The sequence below is a fragment of the Bemisia tabaci genome, chromosome 3 (genome assembly GCF_918797505.1).
Source record: "Bemisia tabaci chromosome 3, PGI_BMITA_v3".
NCBI lineage: Eukaryota > Metazoa > Arthropoda > Insecta > Hemiptera > Aleyrodidae > Bemisia > Bemisia tabaci.
In genome coordinates, this window is record NC_092795.1 from 63,009,156 (window position 1) to 63,022,897 (window position 13,742).

The window sequence follows — 13,742 nt, forward strand, 5'->3', positions numbered from 1 at the left end:
CAACTGAAAAATGGAAATTCAAACCCTAGCAAGCGCCGTCAGGTGTTCTGCAACTGTTTCTCTCATGAATTAGGAATCTTGTGGACCAAAAGTGGTAATTCATGTCATGAACATTAGACCAAAATTTAGAGAGAATTTCCCCCTTGGAAACGCCACGGAGCGCAGGCATTGAGGCTCTTATTCAGTGAAAAACACAGCACCTGATGGTTGCGTTTCAATTTCCACTCTTTTAACAACTGATTTGGTTCTTCGGATCAAACATTTGTAGAGAGCGGCGGAGAGTTAATAATAAAGTTGAGCATATTTATTCGCGGCCAATTTTATGAAATATAGAGTAGACCTCGTTTCAACAGCGCAGCGCATAATCTTGTTTGAACAAGAACACCTGAAACGTCTTGAGTTTTTTAGATACAACACGCACATTTACGGAACTTGAATAGTTGCATCAACAGGGTCGGATTTACCTGCTTGCCGCCCATGGGCCGCCCGTATTTTTCCGCCCCCTTCTCATTTGTTTTGAAACATCAATAGATCGTATTCGACAGTGGTTTGATGTATCGTTTGGTTCGAAACAATAGAACATAACCTCAAACAAAAATTGTAGGATTTAATTTGGAAAAGCTGAAAATGAGAAAATTCCTAACAATTTCACTTTTCATTGCAAGAGAGTAAAAATTCAATCACATAAGAACCGTTACCTCAGATTTCTAAATTGACTTTTGAGGCTGTGGTTACATATTGAACCAATCGATATGAATATAATCTCACCCGTGTGATCCGTCGATTACGATCTATAAAAACCATCAAGTGAACGTGCCGGTGGGGGAGGGGTTTATAAGACGCGTTTACTCGTGTTGGGTACGTTTTTTGTGAAAGCCCTGTCAACACTATCAAAAGTTCAGTTCCGTAAACCCATCCCTGTTTGGACAAGGCCTTCCATTTATGAAAAACGAACGAAAAAATTATGAAAGAACAAACATAAATGTGGTTAATAATTTTAACTTCCGCCGATGCGCCGACCGCACTGTGTTGGCGCAATGCGTGAAGTATTCATGCAGTCTTGTAGGCGCTATGCGTTTCATGCTGACCGCCGCGCCGCGCCGACCGCACTGTGTGTGACGCAATGCGTGAAGTATTCATGCAGTCTTGTAGGCGCTATGCGTTTCATGCTGACCGCCGCGCCGCTCCGTTCCAGATCAAATTGCGTGTTTGGTTTCTCTCTTAACTCGACTAATTGAAGGTGTTGTCGCATGTATAACCGATAGACGACAAAATTAGAAATTACTATACTTTTACTCTGAGGAAATGAGAGATTTTGTCGTCTTTTCTCGTTTGTAATTTATTTTCTGAATCCGATTTTTTTCTCTCTTTTTTTGCTACCTACATTCAAAAAGATTGCAAAATTTGCCGCCCCCTACATTTTGCCGCCATGGGCCGCGGCCCATGTGGCCACCCCCTTAATCCGGCCCTGTGCATCAAGGTGTTAATAGATCCTGATTTGAATGCTCTTCATCAGGTTATGAATCTCCACTCTTCAACAACTGAGCTGAAGTTTGTTCGGATCCAAAATGCCAATTACACGGGAAAGAGAACAAATGAAAGATTTGAGCATACCTATTCACAGGAAATGTTATGAAATACATAGCAGACGTCGTTTCAGCAGCAGCAGCATATAATTTTGTTTGAACAAGTACAACTGGAGCGCCTTCAGTGTTTGAGACTCAATACGAACATCCGTGGAGCTGGGATAGTTGCATCAAAGCGATGCAACTAATAATAGACCCTGACGGTTAATAGATTCTGTTTCGAATGCTCCCCACCAGGTTTTGAATTGCTACACTTCAGCAACTAAGCTGCAGTTTGCTCGCATCAAAAATTTGCCGAGTGCAATGGGAAGGGAACAAATGTAATATTTGAGCGTACTATTTCATTCCACGCTAATTTTTGAAATACTAGCCGAGTGACATCTCGTTTCAGCAGTAGAAGCGCACAATTTTGTTTGAACAAGGAAAACTGGAGCGCCTTCAATTTTTTGGATACAATACTTACATTCATGGAGCTGGAATAGTTGAATCAAGGTTTTAGTAAACCCTGATTGAACAGTCTTTCGGAAATTTGAACCGTCGCAGAGAATTTGAGTCCTTTTGCAACAAAGTAATTCAGTTAGGATGATTCATACTTGAAAGAGTCTGTTGCAGCTAGCAATTAGCCCCGCCAGCATGAAATTCAGCCGTAAACCAGGCAACTTGGAACTAAAATGACATCCTGATACTTGCAAGAGCCTCTAATAAATCGACTTCAATAATCTAATCCCCTGAGTTCCGCCCTCGTGCGTAAAGCAATGATCATTTTGGAGTTTAAACTCGGAAGGACACAGAATTACGGTGGGTCCAGAAGGAGGGGGAGGGGGGGGTGTCATTCTATAGACAGCTTCTCCCGAAACGGAAATAAATGCAGTGTCGCTCCGGGTCTTAAATGCAGATTGAATCGCGCTTATTCACAGCTTCAGTGGGCCTGATGAAACAGAGCTTCGAGCTGCGGTTGTCTAGTTGCCACTAATTTTTATGAATTTTCATTTCTTTCCTACCAATTTCGACGGGGAGAAAACTTTTAATTCAGTCCCGATCCTCAAAAGTTTGCAACCCTGTTTTTTCCTCTGTTCCATACTAATTCATCGATTTTAGGCGAAGCAGCCTTCGCCGGTAAATATCAATAGTCTCCCGTATATTTGGAGAACAAAGCGCGGTGTTGCCAACTTTTAAGAATTGCCGATTTTTAAATTATCGCCAATGGTGGCGAAAGAAATAATTTGGGAGAGGGAAATCATAATTTTAAGGAAACAATTGTATCTTGGGAGTCAACAAATTGAAAAACCGCAGTATTTACGGCTTGAAATTTTGACCCAATTTTCTCATTAGTACACTGAAAAAAAAGACTGGCAGAATTTTCTATTCCTTCACGCTGTATTTCACCCAGCGTGAAGGAATCGTAAATTCTACCAATCTTCAAGTCAACTCTGTCAGAGGAATGGTTACCTGTACCAGTATATAGTAACATTTACCTCTCTGAATTGACGCTGTGTGAAATACAGCGTGAGGGAATGGTAAATTCTATCCATAATTTTTTCAGTGTATTTGAGAGCGTTTAGCATCCGAAATAGAGGAGTGAATTTTTTTGTTTCTTCGTTGTGATGAACGATTTGAGTTTCTACTTAAACCATTCCACAGAGCCCGGAGTCCACCACAAATGCGCTGCCTGGTCACAATATAAATATTTTCGTCAATTAATACCAAATTTATGTAGGCAGAGAGAGTCAGGTGGGAGTCAGGAGGGAGTCAGGCTGGAGTTGGAGTCACCCTGAAGGGGTTTGAAAGAAGCGAATTTTATTTAGAGGTTCGATACTACTTTTGTGCCCGAACCTCCGAGCTGCCATTTCATGCAAGCTCGGAACTTCCGATGCGGTGACTAACGAATCGCAACGTTGGTGCGTGATTTTGGTACCACCTCGCGAGGTGGTTCTAAAAAAGGTTCGACCTATCTAAAACCAACCGAACCAATCGATCGGTCAAATGTGGTAACAACGGTGTCCACTGGTGTTAGTGATTGATGAGACAAACCGGGATAGAACATCGCATGGAGGTTCGAAACTTTAAATAACATTCGCTTAAGGATAGGGGACTTCAGCGGCTGGGTGCGGTGTCGCAAAGCGCTATGAAAGCGGATTTCATGTATTTATGTACGATGTACGCAGTCAGTATACATATGATGATGGAACGATATTATGATATCCATAAATAATTTGAAGTTGCAGCTGTTTTTATCGGGATGCATTGTAGCTGATAATTGACAAATGAAGTTTTGAAAATAATTGATAAATGACAAACGTTTTAATATGTTTTTTTTTAATATTAGTGTTTTATCGTGTAATGTTCGTTTTACGGACGTCGCACATCCAAAATTTTTAGTGTAGTGACCTGATGATGAACTTAAACAGATCGAAATATCTATCGTCGAAGTCTAAAAATCAACGTGATCGGGGAAAACCAAGGTGAAATTATCAGATGTCCATGAATATTTTGCGGTCCTCTAAACTTTAACGGAAATGTATCTATACGACATATTTCCAGCTCTCGTCAACCTCAATGTTGACGATATTGTTGATGGTGTGATTAAGACCAGTGGCGTGGTCAGGAATTTTGCATGGGGGGGGGGGGGCGGATCTACGGTCTAAACTTTCTCACAGGGGAGTCAATCGGGAAATATTCTCGAAAATTCCCAAAACTACGTTATTTTGTGAAAATTATCCAGTCATGAGGGGAACAGGGGTGAAAACCCCTTGAACCTCCCCTTGAGCTTCCCCTTCCGGCTACGCGACTGATCAGGGCCATCGATGGACTGGTTGTTACCCCATGTCCGATGTATTTTGACGGGCTAGTAATTCGTGTACGCCGGGCTTATCGCACGTACGTCTTTTTCAAATCTTCCGGTATAAATAGACTTATTTTGTTTAAATACGTCCAATTGTGGGTCAAGGTCACGCGATGAGCTTCCGGCTCAAATTTCCGCCCGCAGATCACTTGGTCCGAAGCTGAGACCCTGCGTCGAAAACTCGGTTCACGTGTTAAACGTTCGGATACGTGTCGAATTGATGCCGTGCAATAAACCGGCACTTAAGGGTCAGCTTCCGTTTCCGGTGGCTCCCATTTCCGGTGCCCGCAGTCGGGATGCGGGAGGGAGGGGGGGGGGGCGGGAAATTGATCACTTGTTGATGTAACTCCGAGATGTGTGCCGCGGCACGGAATCCGATATCCTCGGGATATTGCTCAAACTTGGCGGTCATTCGGCCGGGTTGCCAGACCTGCTCGGAAAAAACCCGAGCTCTCAGTTATTTGCGGGCAGGCCGCGGAAATTGATGAGGTTTTTCAGGAAGAGCGTTGAGGGAGTCAACGAGGCGATGACGTTGTTATCGATTACACGGCTATCGATTTCCGTCGCTCTCAGGATGAGACAATGCATGTTGCGATGCACCCACTCGGGTTCCTGTATGTGGAGAGTACTGCCGTTTTTGTGGCGCTCTATGTTTGGTACACTAGTCGTAGAAGGCCTCTCAAGGGGCACTAGAGGCCCAATTGGACGTATTTCTATGAAACACAACTATGTGCAGGTGAAAAATATGGGGTGTGCTCTAGAAAGGTGGATAAGAAACAATGTGGTCAGTGGGCGTGATTCCTTTTGAAGAATCGGAAAAGCAGGATTTTAAATTGAGCAAACAGGACTATGTGCCAACAGAATGCGGGATTTATGAGCCGCGGGCATGGGACGAGAGCGTTGTGGACAGAGCTCATGAGTTGCAGACCACTACGAGGAGCCCCGACGACGGTATCCATCTCCGTTGACGTCATTGGCGCTTTATTATTCTCATTCACTCTTACGGCCAGAGAACTGACGAGCACACCCCATATATCTCACCTCCACATAAATCTGTTTGATAGAAATACGTCCAATTAAGGAGCTTGGAAGACAAGGCGAATAAGTGCAGTTTTTGAAGAAATTGAGATGATAATGATTTCAAATGAAAGTAGTTTTAATGCATATTCTCCGAAAAATTCGCTCCCAAATTTCAATTTTTAAGCATCATAAGGTCGTTTTGAACTTTCTTTCCGCCATAAGTATCCATGTAATTTCGAAACTTCAAACACGTATTTCTTAAAATAGCCAAAATTGCACTTATGCGTTTTGTCGTCCAAACCTCTCAATTAAACAAAAAACCAATGTTTTTTCTTCTTTATCGGTCAACTTTGAAAGAAAAAGTAATTATCTGGAATGAACATGGGATGCTCTAATTCTATTGTCTTTATTTTTGTTGCAGGAGCCGGCTGGACCAAGTTGATCTCGAGAAGTTATCAGCAGGCGAGGAAGGAAGGAAGTCGATGTTCGATGACTCGGAGATAAGTTGACGTCAGTCCAAAATTCGAGGCTCCAAGCTATGTCTTCAAGAGTCGACAACGAGGCTTAACTTCGACTTGAGTCTGTCAAAATACGAGGAATCGTTGAGATCTGAAAATTGAGACAAGTTACTTTTAAGGGTTTAGTTTTAAGGGTTTAGTGTCTCTTCAGATTTCATCTCGAGCCCGCGAGCGAAGAAGCTCGCTCTTCGACAGGGTGACTCCCAATCCAGAATTCAACAAGTTCCAAGTTCTCACAGCGACATGTTTTCCAAGTCCTCGTCGGAAAATTGGGGACAACTTTATAATTGAAGTATTACAAAAATAGATGACGCGTTCCTATGAATAGCGCAAGTTTGCGATTTGCGTCTTTCTAATCTAAACGAACTAATGTTCTACGAGTTTCAAAACATCCAACGCCAGCTTAAATTACTACGAAACTAATCTAAGGATTAATCGCCGGTTGAATTTGCGAGATTACTTGCAAGTTTGTCAGAATCAATGCATAATTATTTGTTTTTGTTGAATTTTACAAAAGTACTGCAATATTAATTATCGGATTTGTTTGAAAAATAACGCAAGAAAGATCTGCAAATTACTGCGTAGTTGAAGCAAAATTCATTGTTACGTCATTGTGAGACTACTCAAGAAAAATCGTCACAAAACTGAGGCGTTTTCGCAGCATTAATTACGAAATTGCCAGAATACTGCAAGATCATTCGCAAACATTGCCAGGTCATCAGAAGATCATTGGGAAAAATCGGCAAATCATTGCGGAAATAATCGGAAAATAAGGGCTGGAAAATGGAAGCTTCAACGACATCGATCCTGGGGACGAGCCTGTACGACTCGGTGCTAAACGAGTCCCTGGAAGGAGGATCGAACCATTCGTACGCGTGCGACACCGGCGGGGGCGACTACATCCGGAGCGTTTACTTCCGGACTTTGGTCTACATCATGTACATCTCCATCTTCCTCATCGCCCTCGTCGGCAACGGCCTCGTCTGCTACGTCGTCTTCAGCTCGGCCCGCATGCGCACCATCACCAACCTCTTCATCGCCAACCTCGCCGTCGGGGACATCCTCATGACCGTCTTCTGCGTCCCCTTCACCTTCGTCGCCACCCTCCTCCTCCAGTACTGGCCCTTCGGCATCGAGATGTGCCCCGTCGTCAGCTTCACCCAGGCCGTGTCTGTCCTCGTAAGTTCCCATCCCCTCTTTTCTACAAATCTTATTCACTTCTACCCACAGGACCTTCTCACTGGATTTGTCCCAGCACTGAAAAAAAAAGTTACGGGCTATATGCAGGGTTGCCACAGTCAGGGAACACCGGGAAATGTCAGGAAAAATATGTTAAATCACCTTTATTTGCTTTCTTGAGTAAGTTTAAGGTTTCGAAAAACATAGTTTGCCTGTAAACTATTTTTAAGTGTGTCTTCTTAACCATCTGTCATACCTTTAATTGTCAGGAAATTTCACCAAAATGTATCAAGGAAATGTCAGAGAATATCATTTTCCAAATTCTGTGGCAACCCTGTAGACGTACCGTCCGTTCCGGGCTCAGCGGCTGAAATTTTCGGTTGTTTGAGTCGCACCTTCGATTGCTTCGGGTGGTACGCCTGGAATTTTCGACCTCTGAGCCCGGAACGCGGACGGTATGTCTATACAGCCCTTAAGTACAGCTTCCATGGCCGGAGTTTGTTTTATCACTGAGGTAAAAGCCTTACTTTGATGACCGGAGTGCAAAACTCTGTATCTTCATTGTCGTGTTTCGAAATTTCCCCTCGTATTTTATTTTTTCTAATAGGAACATATATTTATTGTGTTCCATTATTACCCCAATTCCGGTTAAATACTCGATTCTTATTAATGTATCTCTCCGCTTAAACTTGTCGCAAGACGGTGAGAACGCGAATAATTTAAAATTGTTTGATACAGAATACACGTATTGTGTGTTCAGAAGTGCAATTCCAAGTTCTTGGATGTGCTCTTCGTGATTTTCGTGCAAGTTTACGGCGTTTAGCCCTTAGAGTCAAGTCGTTTATTCATAACTTTTGTGTGCAACAGACCCATTGTCCCCGAAAACTTTCGTCGTAAAATATCTGAGAGCTGCGAAGAGGACGTCTCCGCATGCGAAGTGCGAACGCTTACTTGAAACTGATACCTGACCATGCCCAAAGAACCGGTCGATTTTCGAAGAGGCGGGCCCCAGCGAGGGTGCCTGTTTCGCTTGTAAACTTCAAACACGTAACTAGACGCCGAACGAGAAACTTTTGAATAGGATGCTTGTGTGGGCACTGTGAACTTTTCCACGCGTGTCGCAACTTCAGAGCTTCGGGCCCTCACAATTCGTCATTGCTCATGCACGTAAAGCAGAGATTCCTGTTGCCAATTTCCCTTTAAATAAGTTATCAGAGGGAGAAATAGCTTACCTCATTCTTCTCTATTCCGCGCAAACGTATGCTTAGTTATTATCTTCGAAGATAAAAAAAAAACACTGTCCAATTTTCGCAGGAGTCAACGAGTTTTAAAAATTCGCAACGCTGAGTCCGCGAATCTAACAACACACTTGACTGGAACTACATTTTGCAGTAAGGCCTATCTCTGACTCATATTTAGAAATCACGCATGCGCCGTAAGTTTCCCTAAGTAGATATATGCCTCCGTGGATGAGCCAGAAATAGTGGTTCCTCATTGCAAAATGAAGTCCACTCAGTCGGTTCGCTCCATTCATATTTTGAAGTCAAATTCGTTTTTTTAAAAATTAAAACTGCGTTCGCTGTATGCTCCTTTGAAAAAAATTAAACATCAGATTTCATTTGTATACTTCAATCTCGGAGTTTAAAGTTTATGTATGAGTTTTGAGGTACATTGTAATTTTTTAACTTTCAACCCGTTGTCAACTTCTAAATCAACCTTACATAAATGTATTTTTACTTCGATCCCTCATCAAATGAGCTGTAAACAGTTTAAAACTAACTTTGATTATTCAAAGTCATAAATGCTCGCGCTGACAGAAGTTATTTTGTCGACTTAGATGACAATTGTAGATTTAAATAAATTTCTGGATTAATTTATGTCACGCGTTTGAGTCCTATGTTTTCCTCCTAATTTTTTGCTCTTTTTCGTATTTGCACTAATTTTTTAAAAAATAAAGTCCTCAAATATTCGTTTTTTAGTGCGCTGTAAGCTGAAAAAGTGGTAGAAAGGCAGTGTCTTCTCCAATGAAGCCCTTCAAGTGGCCATCCGGTGGACATGAAGCGTCATGATTTAATGATACAACTATTCGTACTCAATGGACGCGCGTGTTGCATACCGCGCAATTGAAGGCACTCTGGTTGCTCTTCTTTCCCGGGCTAATGCAGCCTCGGGTACATGAAACGCACCCCATCGTGGTACCAAAGGACACTCGTGAACTTCCAACTCTCTTTATTTTCAATTAATGCCTTTTATCGTATTCTTCCCACGTTTTAAATTCCATACCTGCCATCACCAGAATATTTTATTTATCCTTTATGTTTTGACTTAGGTATGAGCTAGGTTTTACCACTTCCTTTGAAGATTACGAGACTTCCGAGGCTTCCAATTGGTCAATAAGAGATGTGTAACTAGATGTAGGACGAGCCAGAATAATCAAATTTCGATCAATTTTCCATCAAACTCTGTCCAAAAAATTTAAAAGTCATAAACAGTCGGCACAATAAGTTTTTTTTTCCTATCGTTATTTTAGTCTTATTCACACAGCAACACATTCACGAGAACCTAATTCTGCTTCCTGACAATTCTCAAAAAAGGGGACTTGAGTTCACTAAAACTCGAAATTGAACATATTTTCTCTAAAAGGAATTATGTGCATAGGGATTGCGTGTAACATACTTCCTTTTATCGTAAATACGTCCAATGGACCACTAGACAAGGTACGAATTTAAGCAACCTGATACATGTTTTTTAACCAGAATTTCACGCAGAACACGATTCATACAACGAAAATTACTGAAACCAACTCCTAACAAAGATATTAACGTTTTTATTTCACATAGGTTACGAGGAATTTGAACTGCCCGCTCACAAGAAACTCAAAGCTCTACGTGAGTCAAATCGCGCACTACAACGGTTTCAGCAAGCTTCTCAATCGAGCAATGTTCATTTCCCACCATGTTGTTGTTCAAAGTATTAGCAATTTGCTACAGCTGAGCCAAAACGTCAAGATTGAGGTTGCCAGATTTTTATATCGCAGAGACTGTCATGATAACGTTTAGTGCGCGATGTGAATCAAGTTGAGCATTGAGTTTTAATGAGCGGGTGGTTTGAATTCACGCATCAAGAATCATCAAATATCTTAGTAAGAAGTTAATTTCGGTCATTTTTGTTGTGCGCATCGTGTTCTACGTGAAATTTTAGTTACGAACATGTATCAGAATGCTGAAATTCGTACCTTGTCTAGTGGTCCATTGAAAAATTGGTACCGAAGCATAGGAGAGAGTTCTACAAAAAGAAAAAAATGACCGACGAAAATGAAAGTGAGACGAAGACATTCTTGTTGGCTTTAATATTGGACTCTTAATATTAATGTCATGCTAAGCAAGAACGCCGTATAAACATTCGAGAGTTGCCAAATTTTCCCGAATAAAACATGTATTTTTGAAAAAATTTAACATATTTTTCCTTGAAATTACCAGATATTTTAGATTATACTGCGAAGAATATTGTCTGACAAATTGGAGGACAATTATTCAGAATTTTCCCAGTAAATTCGTTTTTTATTGAATGAAACACCTATGGCATGGGGTGAGTGCTCATACGGCGTTCTTCCTCAGGAGCAGTGGCGTGGCGTGAATGACCGATTAACGATATTTCCCCGTTTGAAGCTATGCTGAAGAATCGATCACTAAGGTGTTAATACCCTATTAATCGATCCTTTTCCGTTTGTTCAAATGGCTGGATGAATCGATCTATCGCGAAGCACGCCATACCACTGCTGAGACGGCAGATCAGGAGTGGGATCTTTGTAGTGTTTCTCGTGTTAGAAGGTTGGCTACCCTTTTGAGCCCTAAGGGCTCCGTATTTGGACGTGTCCGCACTCTTCGGATGTAGGTATACTCGCAAAGGGGCCGTAAATTTGGCAGGGATATTTGGCGGATTTTTCGAGTGAGGCAGAGTGTCAAGGTCAACGCGCCAGAGGAGCAGGAGCCGTGATTAATGCCTTGAGCCGCTTCCGCTTATCACGGGAGTGGGGGCGGGGGCGGGGCGTCCGATTCAATTTTTACCCCCTTCTCCCCCTTTTCCCCTTTTTCCCCTTCTTCCCTCTGATAATGTCAACGCACCAACGAACGACTCCCTCAATTTACCCTCCCTACGACTTCCTAGCTTCACCTGGGTCATCGTCACGGGTCAGCACAGCTGGATCCACCAATTTGGCAACGCCGGATTCCCTCCCTTTAAACCTATGTTAAATAATCGATTCTGGTCAGAGCACCTTATCCCTCCAAGAATCTAAACATTACCGTAGGTTAAAATGTAGAAAAAAATGTTACCAATCTCCTGGATCCGCCCATGTGGGTGAGACATTACCGATCGAAATTCAGTTTTTGATAGAGTCTCTTAAATAACACTTTCTATTTAGGAAGATTGTTAGTTTTATGTTCCGGGTTCTGAACGTTTGATAGTACGAAAAATGTCTCGAATTTTTTAGCGTTAATGTGAGGAAATTATCGCGGCAACCTTTTTGCGTCAAGTAAAAATATATCAAAACGTATATTTGTGTATGTGTGTGTTTTTTTTAATTTTAGTAAAAATAATAACATTTTAATGCATTCACATGGAGCGGTTTTTACTCCATGAAATAACGGCAACTGTCTCTGGATTCAAACCTAAAAAGTAAATTAAAATTACATCATCTGAATTTTATCACGATAATACCGACACCTTGAAAACATACTCTACCATAAGTGGCGACTGTGCACCAATTTTACAAAAAAAATGTGTGGTTATAGTCAAAGTAAAATGACCGAGAGCTTTCAAATATAAATTGTAATCAACCGTCATCATTTGAACCATTATTTTTTAACCACCCTGTAAAGATTACCAAGTTTTAGATATATATCAGGAAACAGGACCGGATAGCACTCAACTGATAGTTTTGTTTGTCTAAAAACGAGACATTCCTCGCAGCCTGCATACATAATGGTTTCACTAAAACAATCACGAAAACCATTTCCCTCATTATATTATACTTCAAATTTAAAAGAATATAAATATAATGGACCCTTTGCCCTACTCTCTGTCACGAGAGAAGGCTTTTGACTCTTTTTGACACACCAATAAGTGATGACGAAGGTGTTCTCCACAAACAAGGGCAGTTTCGTTTACTTTTAAGGTCAATCGATCACCTTCAACAGCGAAGAATAAGGGTGAATCGAACTTCAAGCACGACGTAAAATAACGTCCACTTCGACACGAATGTTGAAAAGGGTTGGTTGAGAATGACCAATGACGTCGGAAACTTATTTTTGCAACCGACGGAAGGAAATTTTGACGTTTAGATGCTTATCCATCACGGAGAGATTCAATCGAAATTCAGGCCTGTTGGCCACAGCCGTAGATCAAATACAGCCATGCAAGCGCTCACAGTCGTAGGTGGACTCGTGATTGGACTATACAATATGCTATCTGTGCAAACGGATAAAATCAAAAGGAACCATGTGGCATAAAAATCCCATGCACATACTAATACCATTTCGAGGGCTAACGCACAATACCGCCTAACTGACAATTTTGGCAAAAGAAGTTAGCAACTATGCCGCATTCTACAGTCTATAAAATACGCAAGCTGATGATTTGAATTTTTTTCCAATTCTGCATAAGAGCGCTTCAATAGCGTTGTAATGAATGCAAAAAATGCAGATCCAAGCTTAAAATTACAAAAATGACGAAGCTTCTTTTCATTCTGCAAAATCATCAGTTTGCAGAAATTGTTTGTTAGCCATAGCCATCGATTTGGCATGTTTTAATGCACTCAGTCTCAGTCATAATGACTCTTCCTAAAGAGTCTTCATAATATCAACGACCGCCTGACAAAAGTGCAAAACTGCGAGTCGGGATGAACCCGGAAAAACATTATATTGTATGGGCGACCGGATTCATTGCAGAATAGAAGTTACGCCCTTTTGCTAGGAAGGCGACGATATGTCCAAGGATTGCAATTTCAAAGCGGTTTTCTCAAGACATACATTTTTTGACACACAAGTACTATCCGCAAAATCGAGTCTATTTTTCCAGGTTCAACATTTCCGGCAAACGATCGCCATTAAATCTCTTGCCACATTTTGATAACATCACAAGGAATATCGATGGTGATGACCTACATAGTGTTTAGGAGGTTTGGTATATATTTGAGTTCTAGTAATCTAGAATTTCAATTCCTCCCGTCATTTTTAGATCGCGTTGATCGTTAAGAAAATTAGTTGATCAAAATAAAATTATCTTCTTAATCGCTTTTTTCATTATTTGATCTGCAAAAGCCAAGAGTGCAGAGTGTAGTATACTCCAAAATACCACTGGGGCTCAATGCGATTAATTGTATGAATAGACAATACACAAAAGACAAGTCTCAAAACTCATAATTCACAAAAAAATAATTTCGCGCAGCGAACCTTATAAATGTATTTTCATTCAAATTAATCAGAATCACATTGTTCGAAAACGTTTTTATATCGCACCATAGAAGTTGATTTCAGTAGATTCGTGCGCGAATCGTAGTGTACGTGATATTCTGGCGAAGCTCATGTATCAGAGTGC

At 41.3% G+C, this 13,742-nt stretch overlaps 2 protein-coding genes across 2 annotated transcripts in view; both read left to right on the forward strand.

The window, feature by feature from the left end:
* The window catches only part of LOC140224169 (uncharacterized), a 143,065-nt gene extending 137,058 nt beyond the window's left edge, over window positions 1-6,007 (forward strand). The window contains exon 5 of the mRNA XM_072297616.1: window positions 5,870-6,007. Coding sequence (XP_072153717.1) covers window positions 5,870-5,957 — 88 coding nt within the window. The 3' untranslated portion in view covers window positions 5,958-6,007. The remainder of the gene's footprint in view (window positions 1-5,869) is intronic.
* LOC109039904 (RYamide receptor) overlaps window positions 5,977-13,742 on the forward strand; it is a 70,765-nt gene continuing 62,999 nt past the window's right edge. The window contains exon 1 of the mRNA XM_019055625.2: window positions 5,977-7,145. Coding sequence (XP_018911170.1) covers window positions 6,750-7,145 — 396 coding nt within the window. The 5' untranslated portion in view covers window positions 5,977-6,749. The remainder of the gene's footprint in view (window positions 7,146-13,742) is intronic.